Source organism: Phocoena phocoena, chromosome 15, assembly GCF_963924675.1.
Source record: "Phocoena phocoena chromosome 15, mPhoPho1.1, whole genome shotgun sequence".
In the NCBI taxonomy this organism is placed as follows: Eukaryota; Metazoa; Chordata; class Mammalia; order Artiodactyla; family Phocoenidae; genus Phocoena; species Phocoena phocoena.
This window is the reverse complement of record NC_089233.1, coordinates 21,966,799-21,994,406: the sequence shown is the minus strand read 5'-3', so window position 1 is coordinate 21,994,406 and position 27,608 is coordinate 21,966,799. Positions and strand designations below refer to the sequence as shown.

The window sequence follows — 27,608 nt, the reverse complement described above, 5'->3', positions numbered from 1 at the left end:
CCTTATAAGACTACAGGTTAGGAATTTTGGTCTTTATCTGAATAGAAAGCAATTTAGGTGTTTTAATTTGTGTATGTGTGTAAATATACAATGATCACATTTGCAATACATGAAAAAAAGAACCCCCATCCTGACTCAGTGGAACATAAAGGTCTGGAATGGACAGAGTAGACATAGAACAGTTAGAAGGCTGTAGAGGTGAGGTCTGGGTGAGATGATAGCGGCTTAGCTAATACGAAGGTGGCAGAGATAGAGATAAGTGGGTAGATATGCGAGAGAGAGGCAAAAATTGACAGGACATGGTAACAAGAGAGAAGTATTAAACACGACCCCTAAGTTTCTGGATAGATTGGAGATATCGTTCATAGAGAGAAGAGCTCCAGGTGCTGTTCTGTGAGGTTGCCGGGTAATGTACTGAAAGGAAGGAGAGGGTTCAGAGGAGAATTCAGAGAACTGAGGAGAGTGGAACAGGTTTAAAACAGTTGTTCAGGACAGTGGAAGTTTCCAAAGGAATTCTAGGCACTGACCCGTGGGCGAGTGAGTGCCTTGGCTGGATCATTCCTGGCACCACTGTAAGAGGAACGGGCTTAAGGCACAGGAGATCCTGAAATACCCAGAGGAAAAGGGCAAACTGAATTTGCTTCTTCTTACCAAGGACAATGTGAAGGTTGTTTTTCACTCTCTCAATAAAGAAGTTATACATAGAAAGAGGAGTGGCTTCGATCTTCTCGCTTTCTGTCCTTGCTGCTATTTGCATCTTCTCCACAAGGTCAGCCTTCTCGTCAGCGGGGAAGATGTTGGGCACGTCTCCCGTGTTCAGAAGCACGTTGATGTCCTCGATGAATGACTCGTCCTTGATCTGGTTATCGGTGAGGAGGAACACAGTACTCTTGGAGGCCACACCAACCTGTAGCATGATCTTCTTCAGGTCCTCTCGCCAGTCATTGCCTGAGTAGCTCTTAGTGATCTCGATCTGGCACAGCTCATATGAGTTCATGAATGTGGACAGTTTGCTGGCACTTTGCCGCCCACTGCCCCCAATGCCCACCAGGAGCAAGTGGCCTTTGTCCTGCTTCAGGACCCTGCATATCCTGGAGATGTGCTCGATGGTGAACCTGAACATGACCAAGGACATGGGGGCCTTGCTGATGTTGTTGAACTCTTCCAGGTAATACTCCATGACCACTGTGAGCTGTTTTAAGTCAGTGATCTCATCATAGATTTTTTGGTCACTTTCTGGCTTGAAGAAATCTCCAAAGAAGAGGCTACGGATATTATCATCAACTATCTTTCCAGTGGGTGACAGGTGGATGAGGACCTGTGGGAAAGGTAAGTCTCAGCTAGGCATTCAGCCAGTAGCCCCAGCCACCATGGTACTGGGAGGTGTAGAGGGAGGGAGCAGGGGATGTATTTGTTTCCTCTGAGCATTCTTCAAAGTCATGGTTCATCAACATTTTTTTTTTCTTTAAACAAAATATGTGGATCTCGTAGTTGTAAAGACTATGATGAAAGGACATTTGAGAAAAGAGTGTGAAAGCAAGGGTCAATCTGTTTGCTAAGTGATTAAAACATTGGTGGTCAGATTGTAAGATCCCAAGAGGAGGTAGTCGAAAGATGGCATCATTTTTAATGTATTTGCTCCTTCACCAAATAGAAGTGCAGGCGTTTCCCTGGTCCCCACTCTGTACCTAGAGTAGAAATGTTTTAGATGCCTCTTCTTCCTGATATTAAAAACTGGCAGTGCTTCTGCACTTGGCCTCTGGATGCAACATGAAACACTTGCAATTTTTTCTATGGAGAAATCGTAGCTTCTTAAGAATAGAGGTAGAACTAGATGATGCAAATACATAGGCTTAAAACTTTTCTTATATCAAAATAGAAAAGAGAAAATGTTTACAAATGGGAAACCATGACAATCTTTCACTCGGGCTTTACCAAGGCATCAATCAAACCATGAAAATTCATGGTGTATTTATTTCTCAACTCACAAATTAATTGACCTTGCAAATGCATTTTACATTAATCATAAACAATAACATCATATCATAAACCATAAGTTTGAATGTATCCAAACTTATATGTTACCAGGGAAGTGAAGTGAAATTGGGCCAACTATTATATCACCAAATTGAGTGATTAGTTGGCTCAATACACTGTTTCTTGAGATTCAGAAAGTGGAGCTGTAAGTCTCTAGTAGGAAGACAATCTGAAATCTGAGACTAGCATGATCAAATATTTGGGGCAATTTCTGAGGCCAAATGATCACAGGGTCTGGCTTACCTTTTCCACAGACTGCTTGAAGCAATTGGAGGTGGTTTCCCTCACCGTGTTGAAAAAGACCTGTCTGTCCTCATGATCAATCAGACGGTCATAGAAGACCCGGTAAACCTCATGGATCCAAAGCCGGATAAGCTTTTCTACATCCTGAAAATCCCGTTAATTATTTGAATAAATGGCAGGTGGTGACTGAGGTGGTAGTTCTCAATAGTTTCTAAATCCTGGGGTCGATATGGGGCTTTAATGAGATAATGCTTACAAAATACTTAGCACAATGCTTAGCATAGATTAAATGCTTGATAGAAGTTAGACATTACTCTTATCATTGTATATTCCATGTAGCCAAGGATATCACTGAATGAACTTGATAACAGAAATGATAGTGGCTGACCTGTAGGTGGGTGTGAGGGCAGAGCAATACCCCTTGGATCACCCGTGAGAAGTCCCGCAGGTTAAAGACATAGTGTGACTTGGAGGGAGTTGGCAAGAAATTCTCCATTGCAGCTTTATAAATTGTCATCGTAGCTTGTACCAGCAACTTTCCATACCTTGGGAGGAAGGAGAAGGCAGACCAGTTAAAGAGGGGCCAGAACTGAGGACCCCAGGCCAATAACACAGGAACCTCTTACCTTAAGAACATCACATCAAACCCTTTTCCAAAGTGCCAGTCAGCGATTGAACTGAAAATCTTGGTTAAAATGTCATCCTCAAAGGCATTGATGGAAATGATATTCAGATGACGAGTGAATCGTCCTGGAAAACATGCACAGGTGTGAGTGTGCATATATTCTCACACTTACCTCCTGGGCCTAGAGATCCTGAGATATAGAAGAGTTTTCCCTCTGCCTTAATGTTCTAGAGCTGTGCTGTCCAATATGGCAGCCTTATGAAAATTAAATAACATTAAAATTTAGTTCCTCAGTCTCACGAGCCACATTTCAACTACTCAAGGGTAACATGTGACTAGTGGCTGTTGTATTGCACAGTACAGATACAGAACGTCTCCATGATTGCAGAAGTTCTGGTAATAGTGCTAGTCCAGTGCTCAAGGTTGTTAAAAGGTAAAGGCAGGGCTTCCCTGGTGGCGCAGTGGTTGAGAGTCCGCCTGCCGATGCAGGGGACACCGGTTCGTGACCCGGTCCGGGAAGATCCCACATGCCGCGGAGCGGCTGGGCCCGTGAGCCATGGCCGCTGAGCCTGCGCGTCTGGAGCCTGTGCTCCGCAACGGGAGAGGCCACAACAGTGAGAGGCCCGCGTACCGCAAAAAAAAAAAAAAAAAAGGTAAAGGCAATATATGATCATTGTAAGATAATCAAACAATTCAGAAATACTTTTATAGAAAGTATCCCTTACCTCCCACACACGAAATCCATTCTCTCTCCCCTCCCCACTGTTAGTCTGACATTCTTACATCTCTGTATTTGTATCTATATACCCAATGTTAGATATCTATATATTTATAGTTATACTATGTATCAGCTTTATTGAGATGTAATTCACATACTATACAATTCATCCATTTAAAGTACACAATTCAATGATGTTTTAGTATTTTAGTTGTGCAACCATTACTACAATCAATAGCAAAACATTTTAATCACCCCAAAAAGAAATCCTTTACCCACTAGCAGTCACTCCCCATTTCCTTGCGGCCCTTGGCAACTAATAATCTATTTTTTGTCTCTATAGATTTGCCTGCATATCTTCTTTTAACAGTATTTTTCTATATAAAGTAAAGTACAGATATAGAAAACCACACAAAACAAATGTATAGTTTAGTGAATCATTATAAAGTTAACATCCTTACATCTACCATCCATGTCAAGAAATACAACTTTGCCAGCCCTCCATAGAAGCCCCTCCATATATCCGATCCCAATCACAGACCTCTCCATTTCTCCCTCCAAAAGTTGCCACTACCCTGACTTTTAAAGTAATTGCTATCTTGCATCTTTATTAACCATGTGTTCATTTCTAGATACCAGAGTTTAATCCCGCTAATTAAAAAAAATTGATATGTCTTTTAAGTCTCTTTTAATCTATAGGTTCCCCCCTCCATCCCTTTCTTTTATCTTCTGTCTACTGAATAGCTGGACTGTTTGATCTGTAGAAGTTTCCACAGTCAGGATTTTGCTGATTGCATATTCATGGTGTAATTTATTTGGTTCCTCTGCGCTTCGTATTTCCTACCAATTTGCAGCTGTACCTAGAGACTTAATCAGATTCAGGTTCCATCTCTTTGGCCAGACTATTGGTGGTGGTGTAGTCATTCATCAGAGGGCACATGATGCTGTCTCTCCCTCTGCAATGTTGGTAGCTACTGATTCTCAATGGCTAGATCCATTAATTCACTGAAGTTTGCCAAATGGTGATATTCTGATTATATTATTTCTTTTTCATTTACTATATAGTTTATTAAAATATTAGGAATATTTTTAGAAAGGGACACTTCCCCTTCATCTACTATTTGCTTGTACAGTGGTATACTTCAAATAAGAAAGTCAAAATAAATGCTTGCTTCTTTCCATTTATTTATCAGTTTTCAAGATAATGAACTGGTTTTTTTATCATCCTCTGAAGATGACCAGCTATGATTGTTATTACTGATTCATAGATTTAAATATCTTTTGATAAATTTCAATCCATTTAAATTACTATCATTGTTGAAGCTCAAATTTCCCCATATTTGCCAGTTAGAGCCTCCTTGTGTTGTTAACTGAATGCTTTTGACAGGACTCTGTAGTCTTTGAAAGCTTTCTCATGATTGGATATATGAAAACGTTACAGGTATATATGAAGACGTTACAGATACATCTTGTATATTTCCTGCCCCAGACATGCAATAAGCCATTTCTCCAAGAAGCCTTGTTTATTTTAGTAGGAAACTGGATTTCAAGACCACAGTCTGGGTGCTAAGAATTCTTATTGTTAATGAGTTGGTTATTACTTTTTAGACCTGGAACATGAGTTAGTACTGATATTTCAAATCTAGGACTCCAGAGCTTTTTCTTTTCTTTTTTTTTTTTTTGTGGTACGTGGGCCTCTCACTGTTGTGGCCTCTCCTATTGCGGAGCACAGGCTCCGGACGCGCAGGCTCAGTGGCCATGGCTCACGGGCCTAGCCGCTCCGCGGCATGTGGGATCTTCCCAGACCGGGGCATGAACCCATGTCCCCTGCATCGGCAGGCGGACTCTCAACCACTGCGCCACCAGGGAAGCCCCAGAGCTTTTTCTTAACTTCTTCTATATTACGTCTTGATTTCCTTTTCTCCACACTGAGTCCTGGTTCTCAAGGACACAAGGGACAGTAGAAACAGAAAATACTATAGTTACTCATTCATATAATCCTACTTTATACATACAACACACTCAGAATAAGAATATACTACCGCCACCAATTACAATAACAGAAGAGTTTAAAACTTCTTGTATGTGCTATCCTCATCCCCCTCCATTTTCAACTGTTCAATATCTACATCATCAAATCATATAGGCTTTATATGTTACAATCTCTCCCATGTAGTCTTAGTTCAACAAATAACCACATTACGTAATGCTCACTACCAGTTGTTATATTGATCTCTTTATAGCTATTTTGATCATGTGAAACCCATTTTCTAACAGATTCCTGAGAAAGGGCTTATGGAAGTAAGTCTCTGAGTTCTTGCATGTTGATAATAGTTTTTATTTTATACTTGAAGGTCAGCTTTGCTGGCAATAAAAGCCTTGACTCTCATTGTATTCCCTCAAGTATCATAAATATGTTATTCCGTTTTCTCTAGCATAAAGATTGCAGTTGAAAATTCTTAAGATGATCTAGTTTTCTTTTTCTTTAAAGTCTAGTGATTTTACTAGTCTTGGTAATGATCATTTTTGAGTCCGTATTCTTAGGTACACAATGTACCTTTTCAATATGTAATTTTCAAAAATACTTTTTTGGGGGGCGCATTTTATTGGATTATAGCTTTTATTATTAGTTCTGTTTTCTTCCTTGAAGAAACTTCAGTTTTCTTCTTTAGACACTCCTGTTAGTTGTATGTTGGATTTCCTCTACCTAACTTTAATATTTGTTACTTTCTCTCAAACCTTTTAGCTCCTTTCTTCACTTCTAGAAAAATATTTTATTGTGATAAAATATACATAACATAAAATTTACCATTTTTTAAGTGTACAGTTTAGTGGCATCAAGCACATTCACATTGTTGTGTGAACATCACCACCACCTATCTCCAGAATCTTTTCATCTTCTGCAACTGAAACTCATGAAGCCCTAACTTCCCATTTCCCTCTCCCTAGCCTCTGGTAACAACCATTCTACTTTTTGTCTCTGTGAACCTGAGTACCTCATGTCATATAAGTGGAATCATATAATATTTGTCCTTTTGTAACTGGCTTATTTCACTAATATAATGTCTTTAAGGTTCATCGATGCTGTAGTATGTCTTTATTTTTTTTCTGATGAAAAAAGTCCTTCTAATTTTTTATTTCTTAAGGCATTACTGATTGTATTTATTCTATTTTTGCTCCTTTTAGTTTTGGCTTCATTTCTAAGGTAACTTTTTTTCCCTAATTCTTGAGTTCCATCATTCAATTTCTAAGTTTTTCTAATTCTGATTTATGTCATTCTTTCCTGCCTTGTATTATCTCATCAGTGTCTTTCAGATTATTTTGAAGTAATAGATTAAAGTTTTTAAAAGTATGTCTTTCTGTTGTGCTTTTGAAGTAGGGGTGTTTTTCTCTATTCTCTTCCTTCCTACATTAATTTTTATGAAACATGACCTCAATACTTTTCTTTGCTCATTTTTATATATGCAATTAGAGAAAGCTTGACTCAGATGCCTTTTCTAACTCCACAAAGTTTCCTTTTCTGTTGATTTCTTAAGTGTTCAAAAATATAGTGACTTGCTTTCTGAACTTTCCTGCCTCTGTTCCTCTCTCTCACTCTCATTTTGACCTTCTCTTTCCTTTGTTTCTAGTAATCTTAACTTGCTCAATTCTGATTCAACTCCAGTTTCTCTTCAGTGTAGGGTCTCACCTTGTATGGGAGACCTGGGTTTTTAGTTTAGAGAAATCACAACTGGCTATAATGCTCTAGTCCCTCAGAGCTCACTGCACATTCATTGTGCTTACTTGTTATTTGAGAAGGTAAAAGTCTTGCCAACTTCAGCTCCTGTTCTCAAATTGGCTGCCATGCTTATCAGTGAATACCTGTTTGCTACTTTTGGGTTCAACCATTCTCAGGTCTGTTAGATGTCTCAATACTTCCCTCTGCTTTCTCCCACACAGATGCAGATAACATGTGGGTCTTGTAGCTGCCAGTGGTTTGTTCCCACCAATTATACTTTAGAATATGTGGGGAATACTCTGCCAACTAGTTTTGTTGTAAATGTTGTTTATAGGTTTTTGGTTTTGCTATCTAGTTGCTCTGTTTATAGGAATTTGGGAAGAGCCAAAAATGATGATTCTGGCACAGCTGCTGCCATTTTTCCCAAAACTCTTTTCAATATATATATATATGGCATTTTTTAAAAAAAAAGAAAATACATATGTCAGTACATATTATATATATATATATACTCCACTATACTTATGTATTGACATGTGTAGGTTTTTCTTTTTTAAAAAAAAAAGCCAGAATAATACTTTACACATTGATCTGGAACCATTCACAGTTGTGTGAACTTGAGAAATTCACTTACTCTTTTGATGATAAGGATACTAATAGTACTTAATGTTTGCTAATGTTACCTAAACCCAGTCTTCTGCCAGGCCATACTCTCAGCCACCACACTACACTGCCTTGAGCTTCAGGTTTCCCATCTCAGCCCTGAAAGCTGGCGGCTGGTCTGGCAAATATCAGCTAGGCTGTTAGTTCTCCACTGAACACAATTCCATTAAATATCAACATCAGACGAGGTCACTCCCTAGCTATGATGGAACAAGACGGAAACAAGTTTGCTCTGAAACCATGAAAACTTCCCCCCTAGCTAATATGAATGACTACTTCTTTACTAAGCAGAGAAAAAAATTAAGATACCCACTCATCAAATTGTCCCCACTTCCTGAGATTACCCAATCCCAGAGTCCCTCGCTCCTTAAGCCTTTCCTCACATCACCCAGCACAAGCCCATTTAACTCTCTTTCACCAGGCACTCTCATGGTTCTCCATGCTGTGCAGACACCCTTTCTGCAGCAAATTAATAAACCCCATTTCACTTGACTACAGATGTGTTCCTGGCAGACTTTGGGCACTGGTCTTTATTATAGGATCTTTTCAAATATCATATATGTGACATAGCCTGAAAACTGTCAACGGCTGCACAAATGTTAGTAATTGCTACTTCCATGATATGTACTGGAAACAGATATTCCCTTTTGAATAGATCTCCACCCCCTGCCAGTTTTATTGAGATATAATTCACATATAACATACATAAGCTGAAGGTTTACAACATGATGATTTGATGCATATAGATATTGCAAAATGATTGCCACAATAAGGTTAAGTAACAATTCTATTGTTGCTGTTGTTGTTAACTAGAGTCACCATGCTATACATTAGATTCCCAAAACTTATTCATCTTATAACTGGAAATTTGTACCCTTTGACCAACATCTCCCCATCTCCCCCATCCCCTAAACCCCGGCAACCACCATTCTACTCCTGTTTCCATGAGTTTGGCTTTTTTAGATTCCACATGTAAGTGATATCATATAGTATTTGTTTTTCTCTGACTTATTTCACTTAGCATAATGTTCTCAAGGTCCATCCATGTTGTCACAAAGGGTAGGATTTCGTTCTTTTTTATGGCTGAATAATATCCCATTGTGTGTGTGTGTGTGTGTGTGTGTGTGTGTGTGTGTGTGTACATCTTTATCCATTCATCCATCCATGGACCCTTTGGTTGTTTCCATGACTTGACTATTGTGAATAATCTTACAATGAACATGGAAGTGCAGATATTTCTTCAAGGTACTGATTTCATTTCCTTCAGATATACCCAGAAGTGGCATTGCTGGATCATATGGTAGTGCTATTTTTAATTTCTTGAGGAACCTCCTACTGTTTTTCATAGTGGCTGCACCAATTTACATTTCCACCAACAGTGTACAAGGGCACTTGTTATCTCTTGACTTTTTGTTAATAGCCATTCTGTCAGGTGTGAGGTGATATCTCACTGTGATTCTGATTTTCATTTCTTTAATAATTAGCAATATTGAACATCTTTTCATGTGCCTGTTAGCCATTTGTATGTCTTGTTTAGAAAAATGTCTATTCGAATTCTCTATCCAATTTCAAATCAGATTGTTTGTTGTTTAGCTATTGAGTTGTATGAATTCCTTACATATTTTGTATATTAACTCCTTATCAGACAGATGGTTTGCAAATATTTTCTCCTATTGAATGACTAGGTCTTAGAGAAAAGTAATATACCAAGTTCCTCTCCCTCTCACTAGTGAAAGAAGTGTTGAATTTATAGATGCCAAGTGCCTGAGATTCTGTTATACTCAAACCCAAGGCAAAGGTACCCCTGGACTCTATACTTGAAGTGGAAGGTGATGGGTTTGTGTATCCAAGTAAAATCACCCTACTTATCTTCCTTATTTTACAAATGAAAAAGACAAATGCCACAGGGGAGAGCGAGGTCACAGAATCTTAAGTGTGGAAATGGCATTAAGATTCTTAACCAAGGATGTATCTCAGAATAAAAGTATGAAAATCTGTAGACCTAGATGGATCAAGTTGCCCCTGAAGCAAAATATATTCCTGAAGTGTTAGATGACAGGGGAAAAAATCTTATTTGTTTGTTTGTTTATTATCATTATGATTTTCCTTAGGCCACTTTGGGTTAGGTGTTCTATCTCTGACAATCCAAAGAATTATGAGAAACACAACAGGTGAATCTGTCATGCACCCTTAGTCGAGAACCTCTGATCTAGCCTCCCTCCTGAAACACATGCTGTCCACACTGAACTCCCTTCTTCATGGGACTCTCTGTTCCTCTAGCCAAAGACTCCTCAAATCCTCTTTTCATCTTCCCATCCTATTTCATACAACTACCAACATGAAATATTCAAATGACACTCCTTGAAGCTAACTCAAGTGTCTCTGGCTACAGCCTAAACACACCTTTCTCCACCTTCCATCAGGACGAGTGCCCTGCACCAACCCTCCATTCATGAAGGTGGTCTGGCTCTGCAGGGGGTGGGTGAAGAGTAATGAACTCTCTCCTTCACGTACCAGTAATGTCATTTCTTCCTCCACCAGGGGGGCCCATGGCTGTCACAAGCAGCACATCAACGATGTCCAGCTTGTTTGTGTCCTTCTTGTCAAACCAGTAACCGTGGTCAATCCATTGCCTCAGGAGCTCAATGGGGGGCTGGGCCCCATACACCTCTTTGGCTGGCATGTTGAGGTCATCTGGGGAAAGAAGCCATGGCCACAGATTGTAAGTCTATGGGATCCTTTGCTCTCACAGGAGGTAGCAGATGATTATCCCTCCATGGGAGAGTCTATGCCCAGTTGTTACATCCTCACTCTAGGCAGGGCTCAGCCAGGGGCCATTCTCACCATAATGGAAGAGCTTTTCCTGGGTTCTGGGCTCTCCTGCTTTATTGACAGATTGGCATTAACAAACAGACATTTAATTTTTTCCCATATTTCCTCCAGGGTAGGGATTGATTTTCTAAAATAGCATATTGCTCAGTGCTGGCACATAGAAGGCACTCAATAAACTCCAATGAACATTGATTAAATGCCCAGTTTTGTGTCACGTAAGATTTTAGGAGTTTTATACATATTATCTCATCTAATCAAAATAATAACTTTATAAGGAAGAGAGTATTACCTTTATGTTAGAGGTGAGGAACTGAAGGTCATGCAATAGTATGCTTAGGGCTAAAAAGTGAGATTTGGACCTAGGTCTGTTTGGCTGCAAAGCTTAATCTGTTTTTGGATATACCATAAAAATAGGAAGGAAGAAAAGATTGGAGGAAAGGAGAAAGGGGGAAAAGAAAGGGAAACGAAATAGGATCCCTGCCTTTAAGGAGCTGTTACTAATTGGCAAGGATATAAATACATGCAACATTTACTATCAATACATGAATTTTAAAGACAGGACATGAGATAACCCAGAAGGGCAGGGCATTACTATTACTAAATGAGAATTTTATGAGTCAGCAGTAAGAGAGTGGAAAAGATAATGTATTTGGCACCAAGAAACGTGGTTTTGGCTCGTGGTTCCAGAATTTTCTAGATGTTTGACCCTGAACAGGGAATTTAACCTCTGGAGCCTCAATTAACTGACTAGTAAAGTGATAATGGTGGCTAATAAACTGATGGGGCTGTGAGGCTCAAACAAAATAAATGAGGAAGTGCTTTGTAAACATAAAATCCTGGGAAAATTCAATGTGCTTATTTCACAAATATTTATTTAGCAACTATTAGATTTCTTCATATACTGATAACATATTTATCTGGCACATAATGGAATAGAAGCTCATCACAAAGTGTGAGTTGCTTCTGGAGATGCAAGAGGGCAAATACCACAGTCCCCTTCTGGACCTAACTGCCTCTCAGTACAAAGTAACTTTGCCTGATCCACGGGCTCAACTTCATTCCAGGAGAAACTGGGATCCTCCCTCAGGCAAAAAGGCCTGGACTGTGCCTCACTTACTGAAAAGTTGGCTTATAGTACATGGTTAACAAATACTTGGTAATGAATGAAGGAAAGGACAGGAAACAAAAAATGAAAGAAGGAAGAGAGGGAGGGAAGGGAGAGAAGAAGGGATGGAAAGATGGAAGGAAGGAAGGAAGGAAAATAGGAGGGGAGGGAAGGAATGCTGAATTATATTAACCAGAAATATTTTATCTCCCAGAGAGAGTAAAAGGACTATACAGTGGCTGTACAAGGGGAGATTCTCTTTTGCTGCAGCTTAGAGTAGAAGAATTTGGCGTGTCCAGATGCAGGCCAATGCCTTACCCACAAATACCACTGCTTTCTTCCCGATGGGAGGCCCAAAAAGGCCCTTCCGCCGTCGATCCAGCTTGGACATGATGATATCCTGGGTCTGACTGGCTGAAGTTCTGGCAGAGAAATTGATGCAGTTGGGCAGATAAGTATTTTTGGGAAGGCGGAAAAGGAAGTTGTTGGTGATGACTGATTTGCCAGTGCCCGTGGGTCCTACGAACAGCGTTGGAATCTCATGGTCCAGGTAGGTTTTCAAGAAGAAGGACTGCCGGGCTGTTTCCATTGTGGGGATGATGAGTTCTGAGACCTGTGCCACAAAGACATGGTGAGTCTTGGTACTGAGCCCAGGAGATTGGGTCTTGGAATTCAGGAGACTTGGGTTCTATCCTTACTATCCGTTCAGCTCCATCTCTTATTTATCTTTACGATTTTGAGTATTTTACCTCTCCAGGGGCCTTAGTTTCTTCATCTGTAAAATGGGGATAATAATGGCACCTAGTTCACTGAGCTGTTTTGAGGATTAAATTAAATCTTGCATGTAAATATGGGCATTTTAGAGATGAGGAAACTCTGTTTTAGAGATGAGGAAACTGAGATCCAGGGCTCACTTACACACCAAGTAAGTGGAAATGCAAGGATTTTAATTCCAGCTTGTCTGATTCCAAGGTTTATATTCTTAACCACTGAAATGTCATATTATAAACACCAATTACAGTAAGGATGGGTCTATAGCTACTGCCGTCTGAGACCACTGCTCTGAGCCAAGCTGACTGCCTTGCCCCAGGAAAGATCCACCTCCCATACGCCACCTATACTGCTTGTTCAAGAAGGGTTAGGTGTGACCCTTGACCCCCCATTCCCTGTGCTTGTTCCTCATCTGCTTTTCCTAATGCTCAGATTCTTAGTTGTTCCTATTAACTCTTTTTCCAATATGGAAACTGCAATACTATTCCTGGTATTCAGGCTCCAATTGGGCTCTAAGGGCTTGGTCTTGAGCTCCTGGAATCCCTATTACTTATATGTCTACTACTTAAATGTCTAGACTAGAAGGGGCTAGTGAACATGGAGCCACTGTTGTGCTGTTGTGCAACTCTAGGGAGCACCATTCACACTATGGTTTATGTAAATGGTGCCCCTAAAGCAAAACTAGACCATAATGCAAGTGGCACCAACAGGGACTGTGCAACGTGGTGCTTGTGTATGTTGGTAGACAAAAGTCTTGTCTTCTTTTGATAAATAATTTGATCAAAGTAAAAGGAGCAGATAGAACAAAGGAATTGAAGGGGTGAGGAAGAGAATTAACAGGTGTTGAGCTATGGATGTTTTGCCTCTGTTATTCCCTGCAGCTTTCCTAATAACTGTCTGAGGCAGGTATATTATTAGCTCACTTTTTCAGATGAAAAAACTGAGACTGGAGGATGGCTGGCTAACTTGTCCAAAGCCACATAGCCAGTAAGTGATACTGAATGCAGAACCAGGTACCAAGACTAGGAATTTAAAGCAGGTTTTGTTTCTTAGATTTTTATTTTCAGGGGCTAGAACAATTTTTTTTTTTTTTTTTTTGCGGTACACGGGCCTCTCACTGCTGTGGCCTCTCCCGTTGCGGAGCACAGGCTCCGGACGCGCAGGCTCAGTGGCCATGGCTCACGGGCCCAGCTGCTCCGCGGCATGTGGGATCTTCCTGGACCGGGGCACGAACCCATGTCCCCTGCATCGGCAGGCGGATTCTCAACCACTGCGCCACCAGGGAAGCCCTAGAACAATTTTTTGACAAAGGAAAAATTCCCAGCAGAACTAAAATATTTTCTGCATTAGACTTTTATTTGTATGAATCCAGCAAGATTTCAAACCCCTGGAGCTCAGGTGATGAAACTTTTTAAGGAGAATGAAAGTTTAGGGCCTCAGTGCTATGGGGTTCTTTACAAGACTCAGCCTCCAGGGTGTGTCCTGAACTCAACACACATTCACTCTCACTCCTGCTTATTGCACCCTTTTGACAAGCAGCTGTGCTCCTGTCTGGTGTCTGACTTTGTCGTCAGTATTTCCACTTTCCCATCCACCTCCCACTACTCTATCTGGGCCTGAACAATCTACAATCACCCCCAGAAAGATAAATTATGTCCACTAGATAACTGCAAATAGAAGCATGAAATTGCACATCTGGAAAAAATTTTCCACAAGGAAATGAGCAGGAGTTGTAGGTGAATTGTCTGCTAACCAGAAAATCTATTAATCAATACCCATTTTTCTGAGAATTCTGATTAAAGAAATCTTTCTCTGGGGATTTTAAAGAAAAGGCAAGGATCTTTTTGGCTGAGGTATCTGAGGTGGACTGATGACCGTCTGGCATTATAGACAGTGATAATAATCAGAATAGCAACAGCATAATCTAGCACACAGTGTGTGCCACAAATTCATGTATAATGTCTTCAATCTTTGCAGCCATCCTTTAGGTATTTTTTTCTGCTCTTGTGTAGTTGAGTAAATTGAGGCAGAGAGAGTAAAGGCTGAGTGAGGAATCTGGGACTCTCTGATTCTAAAGTCCATGTTTTGAAGGCTCAGTCCAGCTCACGTTTGAACCTTTTTCTAAAGTAAGTTCTTAAAAATGCTAACACAGACCTGCTGTTAACCTCTCCACTTTGCTGAATATCAGGTCATTACCAAAGTTCCATGGCCAATAACTCTCTTTTACCTTTGCAACTGCTGGGATATTTTCCTCCTCTTTGGTGATATACTCTGTCCATGTGTACCAATGTCCACCACCTTGCTTGAGGAAATAAAAATCATAGATGCTTCCTGGACCCAAAGAAATAGAATAGCTTATTAGTACATCAGGGGTTTACATTTCATATTTGAGGTATTTAACTACCTCAGCCATAGGCATCTGAAATGTATAACTACCAGTACTGGCATAGTTGTTTAACGGTATAACCTGGAACAACACCTTTTAAAGGGTAATAACTTTGTTATATGTATAGAAATAATAGGTACTATTTATACAAATAATTATTCTTAATAATATAAAGAGGAAGTATTGAAAAGAACAAAAAAGGAAGAAAACAAATTGCTCCAAATCTCACATCTAGAGATAACTTTTGATGGCAACCCTTCTAGTCCTCTCTCAAGGCACACAAACATATTAAAGATGGAAGTATAGGTAGATGAAAGAAAGGATTTTATTAGAATAGGATCATTTGATATTATATATCATACACTATGTATATATATATGATTTATATTAATACAACATAAAATATAATTATATTTTTATATATTACACTATCAAAAATAAAAACAATAAATCTAATTTTACTTAAATTAGAAGAAAAGGAGACTAAAATGAAACTGAAGGACATGCTAAACTTCAGATAATCATTATTCACTACAAGAGATATTGGTTCCTAAAAGTGGTTTCTTTTTTTTTTTATTCAATTGAGGTATAATTGACAAATAACATTATATTAGTTTCAGGTATAAAATATAATGATTCAATATTTATATATACAGTGAACTGATCACATTATAAAACTATATTAATAAAGATTGTATATATAATGCATGTAATGTCAAATGATTCTATTCTTATAAAATCTGTCACCATACATAGAATTTGTTTTCTTGTGAGGAAAACTTTTTTTTTTTGTGGTACGCGGGCCTCTCACTGTTGTGGCCTCTCCCGTTGTGGAGCACAGGCTCCAGACGCGCAGGCTCAGCGGCCACGGCTCACGGGCCTAGCTGCTCCGCGGCATGTGGGATCTTCCTGGACCGGGGCACGAACCCGTGTCCCCTGCATCGGCAGGCGGACTCTCAACCACTGCGCCACCAGGGAAGCCCAGGAAAACTTTTTTTTTAATTGAAGTATAGTTGATTTACAAAGTTGTGTTAGTTTCAGGTGTACAGCAAAGTGATTCAGTTACACATATATATGTATTATTTTTCAGATTCTTTTCCATTATAGATTATTATAAGATATTGAATATAGTTCCCTGTGCTATACAGAAGGCCCTTGTTGATTATCTATTTTATCTATAGCAGTATGTATATTTTTTAAAATAAATTTATTTATTTATTTTTGGCTGCACTGGGTCTTCACTGCCATGTGCACGCTTTCTCTAGTTGTGGTGAGCAGGGGCTACTCTTCATTGCAGTGAGCGGGCTTCTCATTGCGGTGGCTTCTCTCGTTGCAGATCATGGGCTTGAGGCACGCAGGCTTCAGTAGCTGTGGCACGTGGGCTCAGTAGTTGTGACTCGCGGGCTCCAGAGCACAGGCTCAGTAGTTGTGGCACAAGGGATTAGTCGCTGCGCAGCTTGTGGGATCTTCTGGGACCAGGGCTGGAACATGTGTCCCCTGCATCGGCAAGTGGATTCTTAACCACTGCGCCACCAGGGAAGTCCAGTAGTGTGTATTATGTTAATCCCAAACTTCCAATTTATCCCTCTCCCTCCTTTCCCCTTTGGTAACCATAAGTTTGTTTTCTATGTCTGTGTATTTCTGTTTTACAAATAAGTTCATTTGTATCATTTTTTTAAGAGTCCAAAAACTAGTGATATCATATGATATTTGACTTTCTCTGTTTGACTTCACTTCATATGATAGTATCTAGGTCCATCCATGCTGCCATAAATGGCGTTATTTCATTCTTTTCTCTGGCTGAGTAACATTCCGTTGTATATATATGCACCACATTTTCTTTATCCATTCCTCTGTTAATGGACATTTAGGTTGCTTCCATGTCTTGGTTATTGTAAATAGTGCTGCTATGAATATTGGGGTGAATGTATCTTTTCAAATTATATTTTCTCCAGGTGTATGCCCAGGTGTGGGATTGTTGGATCATATCATAACTCTATTTTTAGTGTTTTGAGGACCCTCCATACTGTTCCTCATAGTGCCTGCACCAATTTACATTCCCACCAACAGTGTAGGAGGGTTACTTTTTCTCCACACCCTCTCCAGCACTTATTATTTGTACACTTTCTGGTGATGGCCATTCTGACTGGTGTGAAGCGATAACTCATTGTAGTTTTGGTTTCCATTTCTCTAATAATTAGCGATACTGAGCATCTTTTCATATGCCTGTTGGCTATCTGTATGTCTTCTTTGGAAAAATGTCTATTTAGGTCTTCTGTTTTTTTGATTGGGTTGTTTGTTTTTTTTGATATTAAGCTGTATGTTTAGTTTGGAAATTAATCCCTTGTCAGTTGCATTGTCTGCAAATATCTTCTCTCATTCTGTAGGTTGTCTTTTTGTTTTGTTTATGGTTTCCTTTGCTGTGCAAAAGCTTTTAAATTTGATTAGGTCCCATTTGTTTAGCTTTGCTTGTTTCCATTACTCTAGGAGACAAATCCAAAAAAATATTGCTGTGATTCATGTCAAAGAGTGTTCTGCCTATGTTTTCTTCTAAGAGTTATATAGTATCTATAGGTCTTTAATGCATTTTGAGTTAATGCATTTTGAGTTTATTTTTGTATATGGTGTTAGAGAATGTTCTAATTTCATTCTTTTACATGTAGTTGTCCAGTTTTCCCAGCACCATTTATTGAAGAGGTTGTGTTTTCTCCATTGCATAGTCTTGCCTCTTTTGTCATAGATTAATTGACCATAAGTGTATGGGCTTATTTCTGGGCCTTCTGTCCTCTTCCACTGATCTGTGTCTGTTATTGTGCCAGTACCATACCATTTTGATTATCATACCTTTGTAGTATAGTCTGAAGTCAGGGAGCATGATACCTCCAGCTCCATTCTTCTTTGTCAGGATTGCTTTGGCAATTATGGGTCTTTTATGGTTCCATATAAAATTTAGGATTATTTGTTCTAGTTCTGTGAAAAATGCCATTGATAATTTGGTAAGGATTGCACTGAATCTGTAGATTGCCTTGGGTAGCATGGTCATTTTAACAATACTGATTCTTCCAATCCAAGAACATTATATATCTTTCCATCTGTTTGTATTGTCTTCAATTTCTTTCATCAGTGTCTTATAGTTTTCAGAGTATGGGTATTTTGCCTCCTTAGGTAGGTTTATTCCTAGGTATTCTATTCTTTTTGATGCAATGGTAAATGGGATTGTGTCCTTAATTTCTCTTTCTGATATTTCATTGTTAGTGTATAGAAATGCAACAGATTTCTCTATATTAATTTTGTATCCTTCAACTTTACCAAATTTGTTGATGAACTCTAGTCATTTTCTGGTAGCGTCTTTAGGATTTTCTATGTATAGTGTCATGTCATCTTCTAACTGTGACAGTTTTACTTCTTTTTCAATTTGGATTCCTTTTACTTATGTATTTTTCTTCTCTGATTGCTGTGGCTAGGACTTCCAAAACTATGTTGAATAAAAGTGGGAAGAGCAGGCATCCTTTTCTTGTTCCTGATCTTAGAGGAAATGATTTCAGCTTTTCACCATTGAGTTAGCTGTGGGTATGTCATATATGGCCTTTATTATGTTGAGGCTTGTCTCCACTTTCTGGAGAGTTTTTAATCATAAATGGATATTGATTTTATCAGAAGCTTTTTCTGCATCTATTGAGATGATCATATGTTTTTTATTCTCCAATTTAATGTGGTGTTCTACATTGATTGATTTGTGGAAATTGATAAATCCCACTTGATCATGGTGTATAATCCTTTTAATGTATTGTTGGATTCGGTTTGCTAGTATTTTGTTGAGTGTTTTTACATCTATGCTCCAAAACAGATCTATTTGAGTCCAAAGTCTATGGTCTTTCTGCTTCCCCGAACTGAGGTTAGAGACCATGAAAGTAATGCCAAGTCTTCTGCTTATGTGATTTTCCCCTGTACTGTTCAGCAGCTCTGTAGTATGAGCGGAAAGAAAAAAAGGGGTGGTGTATTGATCCAAGACTGGGGCTTTGCCAGGTGTGTTTGGCAAGAGGACAAGGGAAGGAGGGAGTAGAGGTGCTGATGAGAGAGAAAGGTGGAGGAGGTGGGCCTTGGGGGCCAAGTTGGAGAGGAGGGCTAGAGGGGCTGGTAGGTAGGGAGACAGCAGAAAGGTTGGGGGGGAGGCAGAAGCCAGTTGTAGCAGAGATGGAGAGTTACAGGGCTACAAGGTTGTTTGTGAGAAGTCAGGATGCTTGAACTTGGATTCTGAGTTGCCCTCCCACTCCACCAATTCTTCCAAACTACAATCATAGTACCCATCTGGAACCACTCCCCACCTTCCCCACAAAAGCGACACAAAGTTCCTATGATCCTTTTTCCCAGTGAAGTCCCTGCCTCTGTAATTGGTGGGTGTCTTTTTCTTTTTTTCACTTTAAGATGAGGAGTGGGAATAAGAAGGGTGTCAGGGAAGGACCTGGCCTCCCATCCAACTGTTCCTTACTGACTCACTGTGGGGCCCCGGGTGAATGACTCCCTTCTCAATTTCCTCATCTAGAGAATGCCATGAGAAGTCTATGAGATACTGTTTGCAAAGCCTGCAGAATGAAATAAAATTTTTAAAAAAATAAGAGAAAAACCTTCTGAAGTGGACATGGAGAATTACCCAGGCCCCGGCAAGACAAATGCTAGGCCATGTGATTCACAGCAGCAGTGGGCATGACAGGGCCTGCCCCATTGCCCAGCCAGCCAAGCTGTGAGCACAAGTGACTTGCTTCTCTCTCCACAGGACTTGCCTAAAATTGGCCCAAAGAGGGCAGGCTTGGTGGTTGTAGGGTGTATGTGTGTGTGAGTGAGAGAGAGTCTTGAGCTTCAGTTAAAGGGATGAAACATTCAGTCCATCAGTTCAAACATTTCAGTTCATTAAACATTTCAGTTCATCAGTTTTTTCTGTGATGAAAACTTTTAATATTTACCCTCTTAGCAAGATGCTTCTTAATTTTAAAGTATTTTTTAAGCCATTAGGGCTTAAAGTCACTATAATTTTAAAAATAATTTAATCCAACTTTGTTATTATATTTTAACTTTTTATTGTGAAAAAATTTAAAAATACACAAAAATAAGGAGAATAGTATAATAAACTGCCATGTACCCATTATCTAGCTTCAATAATCTTCAACGTTTTGCAACTCTTATCTCATTCATTTCCCCAACACCAACCACCACCATATTCATTTTCCTTCCCTCCTCACGTCCTCCCTCCCTTTTGTTTTCTTTCTTTGTCTGAGGTATTTTGAAGTAAATCCTGATATCACATTTCATTTGTAAATACATGTGACTTGATGTTAGACCAGTTTCATTGATTCCTTTATGAACTATGACGTGATTAACTCTCACTCTTCCTTCTCCTCTCCTTTGGTTCCTTTTGTTGTTCTTGATGATATAACTTTTACTTTTTCAGGGATTATAACATTGACATTTTGTTCTGCAACTATAACTCTCCCATTCCTTAGTCTTAGGTCTCTATTTAAATAGGTTCAACACTCAAACTCAGGGCTTTTAACATAGACTATTTAAGAGTTTTGTTTTTTTTTTTAATTTGACATGTACACTCTGCTATGTTTATTTCTTTATTTATTTTTATATTTTATTTTGGCTGTGCCAGGACTTAGTTGCAGCACGTGGTATCTTCGTTGCGGCATGCGGGATCTTTAGTTGTGGCATGTAGGCTTCTTATTTTCGGCATGCAGGCTTCTTAGTTGCAGCATGCATGTGGGATCTAGTTCCCCGACCAGGGATCAAACCTGGGCCCCCTGCATTGGGACTGTGGAGTCTTACGCACAGGACCAGCAGAGAAGTCCCCAAGAGTTCTTTATCTTGATTGATTTGTTAGTTGGCTGATTTCATTTTGTATTTCCAAGAAGGGACTTATCAGGGCTCTGTTCTCTCAGATCTTGCGTGTTTGACAATGTCTGCCTTTTGTATTTGAACCGTGACTTGGCTGAGAGTAGTATTTTTTTCTTTTTTTTTGCAGTACGCGGGCCTCTCACTGTTGCGGCCTCTCCCGTTGCGGAGCACAGGCTCCGGACGCGCAGGCTCAGCGGCCATGGCTCACGGGCCCAGCCGCTCCGCGGCATGTGGGATCTTCCTGGACCGGGGCATGAACCCGTGTCCCCTGCATCAGCAGGTGGACTCTCAACCACTGCGCCACCAGGGAAGCCCAAGAGTAGTATTCTTATGTCACATTTTCTTTCCTTCAGAATGTTGCAGACCAATGTTCCAGTGTGTTTTCTTGCATTCTAGATTGCTGTGTAGAAGTCTAAGGCCCATCAGATATTTCTACTTTTATTGATTTTTCTTTCCTATACAGATGCGTGATGGAATCTCTTTTATCCTAGAAGTCCAATAATTTAATCATATTATTTCTTTTGGTCAATTATTCTGTATCAGTTTTTCTTGGAATACAGCATACTCTTAAAATTTACAGAAGCAGGTCTTCATTTTAGGAAAAATTTCTGCATTTATATCTTAGTATATATTGTCTACACTATTTATTGGGTTACCCACTAAAGGAATTAGCACTGTTTGGTCTCCATATCAGTCATATTCTTTATAATTGCTCTTAGACTTCATCTTCTGTAGCAAGTGTAGTTATCTGAAACCTTTCCTCTAAGCCATTTGTTAGCTGTCTAGACTTGTATGCTTTATTCCTTGCTGGTTCTAATTTATTAGATCATTAATAGCATTGTTTAGATCTCAATTTGTTTCTTTGGTTTCTCAACCCCTCTTTTTCTCTAATTCTGTGGTTTTATCACCTCATCTACAAACTTTAAAATGACAGATTTATTAAGATATAATTCACACATGATATAATTCACCCATTTCAATTGTACAATTCAATCATTTACTAAAAATACATGTATGTATGAATATACTAATATTCACAGAGTTGTACAGTAATTACCATAATCAATTTTAGAACATTTCATTGCACCAAAAGAAACCTCATACCTCTTAGCTGTCACCTCCCAAATCCGCTTCTCGTCACTCATCTCCCCGCTTGCCCACAACACTAGGCAACCACTAATGTACTTTCTGTCTCTATAGATTTACTATTCTGGACATTTCATATAATTGAAGTCATCCAATAGATGTTCTTTTGTGACTGGCTTCTTTTACTCATCATAATGTTTTTAAGGTTTATCCACATTGTATCATGTATTATTACTTCATTTCTTTTTATTGTTGAATAATGTTTAATTGTATGGATATACTATATTTATTCATTCATCAGTTGATGGACATTTGGATTGTTTCCACTTTTTGGTCATTATGAATTATGCTGTTATGAACATTTGTGTACAAGTCTTTGTGTGGACATCTGTTTTTATTTCTCTTGGGCATATATCTAGGAGTGGAATTGCTTGGTCATATGGTAACTCTATGTTTAACTTTCTTTTGTTTGTTTAACTTTTGAGGAACTGTCAAATGCTGTTTTCCAAAGCTGCTGTACTATTTTATATTTCCATTATAACATGTGAGGGTTCCAATTTTCCCACATTCTCACCAACACTTGTTGTTTTCCATCTTTTTTATTATTCTCATTACAGTTGTGAGTTGGTATCCCATGTTTTTTTTTTTTTTTAATTAATTAATTAATTAATTTTTTTGGTTGTGTTGGGTCTTCGTTTCTGTGTGTGGGCTTTCTCTAGTTATGGCGAGCGGGGGCCACTCTTCATCACAGTGCACGGGCCTCTCACTGTCGCGGCCTCTCTTGTTGCGGAGCACAGGCTCCAGACGCGAAGGCTCAGTAGTTGTGGCTCACGGGCCCAGTTGCTCCGTGGCATGTGGGATCCTCCCAGACCAGGGCTCGAACCCGTGTCCCCTGCATTCGCAGGCAGACTCTCAACCACTGTGCCACCAGGAAGCCCCGTATCTCGTGTTTTTGATTTGCATTTTCCTGATGGCTAATAATGCTAGTAATGTTGAGTTCTTGTCATGTGCTTATTGGCCCTTTATATATCTTCTTTGGAGAAATGTCTATTCAGTAACTTTGCCCATTTAAAAATTGTGTTATTTATCTTTTTATCATTGAATTATAATACTTCTTTATACATTCTATATACAAGTCCCTTATCAGATATATGATTTGCAAAAGAAATTTCACCCATTCTGTGAGTTGTCTTTTCATTTTCTTGATGTTGTCCTATGAAGCACAAAAGTTTTTAATTTTGATGAAGTTCAGTTTAACTATTTTTTCTTTTGTTGCTTGTGCTTTTGGTGTCCTAAGACATTGTTGCCTGTCCAAGGTCATGATCATTTGCACCTATGTTTTCTTCTAAGCTTTCATAATTTTAACTTTTGAATTTAGATCTTTGATCCATTTTGAGTTAATTTTTGACTATGGTGTAAAGTAGAGGCCCAAATTCATTATTTTACATGTATATATTCATTTATTCCAGCACCATGTGTTGAAAGGATTATTCTTTTTCCATAAAATTATCTTGGTACCCTTGTCAAAAATCAAGTCACTATAAATATGAGGGGCTTATTTCTGGACCCTCAATTCTATTCTACTGATCTATATATCTATCCCTTTGCCAGTAGCACATTGTTCATCTATAAATTTTAAAAATTAAATTTATATTATTACTAAGTTCTTGTAACACAAATAATTTATGTTTCTTAGGTCATGTTTTTCTTTTAGATTCTCATTCTCTGTCTCTGTCTCTTTCTTTCTGATGTTCTTACTCTGATATAATCAGGTAAAATCTTGACATTTTCCCCACCATTATCTAGGGTGAGTTTACTTCCCTCACTTTCTTGGCCACAATTCAAGGACTGGTGTGTGGATTTCTTTTCTGTAGCCTGAGGGTACAGGGGTTGGATAAAAGGAAATACTCAGTTGCCCTTGCCAGGAAACCTGGGCTTTGAACTCTCTTTCTAAAATTTGGCCAATTTTCCAGAACCATGGGTCCATCCCACTCCCACCCCAGTTAGAGACATGATTCACTCCTGAAAAATTCAGCTCACATCCCCCACTCAGCATGGAGCTCTGGAAGATGCAAACCCTGGTAGTTTCTCCCACTCCTAATAAGGTCCTACCAAATTATGGAGGGGTTTCATGCTCAAAGGTTTCTCTTAGACATTTTTTTTACAGCTGCCCAGTCACCACTGCCATCTGCTTTTTCCACACTGGTGATTACCAGTGAGAACTCTCAGAATTTTGTCAACTCACTCCCTTTCCTCTCAGCATCACTTTTAGAAGGACAGTGGGGTTGTGGGTTCTGGGTCGAGAGATACAACATGCAGGATCTTTTGTTTCTCTCCTTATCCTCTACCTCTCAATGTTTAAAGAATCAGGCTGTAACTGGGAAATTTTTAGGCTTAAACTGTTGTTATTGTTCATATCATTATGTATTATAGGAGAGAGTTTCTATTATCCTACGTCACTGTGCAGCTCTACCTAGAAGTCAATCTGGTACAACACTTTTAGAAAGCAATCTGGCACTATGCTTACAGAGCTACAAAAATGTCTCTAGTCCAAGTCAGAAATCACATTCTGGGAATTTATCATAAGGAAATAATTCATAATGAAAATAATCTCTCTACATAAGTACATAGCACCATCTGTGATAACAAAAATTTGAAAATAATTTACATGTCCCACATTAGAAGACCAGTCAAAATTATGTCTTATAAAATGGAATGGAATACTTTGCAGTCATTAAAATGATAATTATATTATTTACAAAACAGAAATAGATGCACAGACATAGAAAACAAACTTATGGTTACCAAAGGGGAAAGGAGGGGGGAGGGTTAAATTAAGAATTTGGGATTAACAGATACCACTATATCTAAGATAGGTAAACAACAAGGACCTACTGTATAGCACAAGGAACTATATTCAATATCCTGTAAAAACCTGTAATGGAAAAGAATCTGAAAAAGAATAGCCATAGGCATATATATGTGTGTTTATATAAATATATTTATATATATATAAAACTGAATCACTTTGCTGTACACCTGAAGCATTGTAAAGCAACTATACTTCAATTAAAAAAAAAGAGAGGGACTTCCCTGGTGGCGCAGTGGTTAAGAATCGGCCAGCCAATGCAGGGGACACGGGTTCGAGCCCTGGTCCGGGAAGATCCCACATGCTGCAAAGCAACTAAGCCCGTGCGCCACAGCTACTGAGCCTGCACTCTAGAGCCCATGTGCCACAACTACTGAGCCTGCGTGCTGCAACTACTGAAGCCCACGCGCCTAGAGCCCGTGCTCTGCAACAAGAGAAACTACTGCAATGAGAGGCCTGCGCACCGCAGCGAAGAGTAGCCCCCGCTTGCCGCAACTGGGGAAAGCCCACGCGCAGCAACAAAGACCCAACAGATCCAAAATAAATAAATTAATTAAATAAATTTATTTAAAAAAAAAAAAGAGAACTAGGGGCAATGATGTAGATGCACATTCTAGTGAGATGAAGTGACCTTAAGAAGAGAATTCACATTATCTAGAACTAAGAGGAAGATAATGAGATATATACCCAATTAATACTTAAGTGAAATAGAAAACTAAAAAAATGAAGTTTTAAAATAAATTATCTATTAAATACTTTAAAATGATAGCTACAAAATCTAAGTATTAATATAGAAAAGTGCATTTAAGAAACAATGACAAATAAAATAGAAGAATAAAAAATGGAATATATACCATTATGGCAACTATATAAAGAGATGAAAGCAGATGGACAAGATAGAGAAAAGATATTTTGAAAACTGAAATACCTGTGATAGTGTGGTATGAACAAAAATATTTTTGATCATTTTTATTTAATAGAATTAAATTGTTTTTATAATAAAAAAAGAGATAGAAAAAGCATGATTCAGAAAAGCATTTATCCCCTTCTCTTGCTGATGTTATTAGCTAGAGTTAATTTGTGGCTTGATACAGGAACATTTTGGCCAAAGAGCAAAGGTCCAACTGACTAAAAGTGGATTTACTGCTGTGTGATCTTGGCCAAGGTTACCATTTGCATATCTGTAAAATGGGCCAGATTTTATATAAAGCTTAGAGAATCCCTGTGGAAGGTGAATGAGATTTATGTGTCAGACATTTAGCATAGCTGTGGGCACACAGAGAGGCACTTGAGAACATTTAGCTCTAGGTCTGTTTGGTCCTCATCAGAGTAGTGCTCCTGTTCGCTCTGCACTGCGATTTTAACTCAAACTCTGATGCAAGTGCAGGGGTGGAATGGGGAGAATAGTAGTAGAAATCCAGGAAGACAAATCACCTCTGACCACCCTGTGCCCCAGCTGTTTTCCTCGCCTTCACTTGAGAGAACAAGATAAACTTCAACAGAGAGGTGAGTGGGTTTTCAAAAGACACACAATGGGGGACTTCCCTGGCAGGCCAGTGGTTAAGACTTTGCCTTCCAGTGCAGGGGGTGTGAGTTCGATCCCTGGTCAGGGAGCTAAGATTCCCACATGCCTCATGGCCAAAAAACCAAAACATAAAACAGAAGCAATATTGTAACAAATTCAATAAAGACTTTAAAAAAATGAAAAAACAAACAAACAAACAAAAAGCAAAAGAATAAAGGGAAATTTAGCACTTCTAGACAAATAAAGATCAATGTTAGATGATGTTAACCCAACCTTGAGGGAATTCCCCAAAGGACTGCTGGCTTTCCTTAGTGTGCATTCCCCAACACAGTTCCTTCAGCACTTATTTGAGAGATCCATGTGCCCCCAGGCTCCTAGATCATGAAAAGCCCAGAAAACAACATCCCATGAGGTCAGAGAAGGCCTCCCTGGAGCTCTCACCATGAGAATTTTAAACCCTGTGGAAAGGCTAGAAAGATATTTAAAGCTTTTTAAGATGGTAATAAGAAAGTAAAATCAAAGCCAGATCAAGAGGCCACATACTACATGATTCCATGCATTTGAAATGTCCAGAAAAGGCAAATCTATAGAGAGCAGATGAATGGTTGTCTGGGGCTGAGGAGGGGAACAGGGATTCATTGAAAATGGGCATGCAGGATCTTACTGGGGTGATCCATGTTCTAAATTTGTTCTAATGTTCCAATATTCTAAAATTGGATTAGACAGTTGCACAACTAGGCAAATTTGCTAAAAACCACTGATTTGCTCACTTAAGTGAGTGAATTTTATGATATGTAAATTATACCTCAATAAAGCTGTTATATTAGAAAGAATTCACACTTGGCAATTAAAACACATCTTTGGATTCAAATGGGTTCTGTCTAGGAGCTTTGTAATTTCCTATTGTAAAATACTTAGGAAGGCACAAGAGAAAGGAGTGGAATAATGTCACTGAAAACAAAGACTAAAAGAAGCTAGGCAGAATCTCCTCTAACTAAATAGTAGATGAGCTGGACTGAGAAATTTTACCTCAAGAGACTGCATGAGAAAGAGCAACAGGCCCACTGGGTATAATCTTAGTCCCCCCTCCCCCCACCCCCAATACAGAGATGCAGGTGACATCCCACATAGAAAATTA

General features: G+C 39.1%; 1 protein-coding gene across 1 annotated transcript in view; it reads right to left on the bottom strand.

Annotated features, from left to right (window-relative positions):
- The window catches only part of DNAH3 (dynein axonemal heavy chain 3), a 192,705-nt gene that overhangs the window by 46,450 nt on the left and 118,647 nt on the right, over window positions 1-27,608 (bottom strand). Inside the window, exons 41-47 of the mRNA XM_065893394.1 lie at window positions 14,940-15,043; window positions 12,260-12,554; window positions 10,519-10,698; window positions 2,907-3,030; window positions 2,669-2,825; window positions 2,281-2,424; window positions 652-1,318 (exon numbers count right to left, since the gene is read on the bottom strand). Of these exons, the coding sequence (XP_065749466.1) occupies window positions 652-1,318; window positions 2,281-2,424; window positions 2,669-2,825; window positions 2,907-3,030; window positions 10,519-10,698; window positions 12,260-12,554; window positions 14,940-15,043 (1,671 nt within the window). The remainder of the gene's footprint in view (window positions 1-651; window positions 1,319-2,280; window positions 2,425-2,668; window positions 2,826-2,906; window positions 3,031-10,518; window positions 10,699-12,259; window positions 12,555-14,939; window positions 15,044-27,608) is intronic.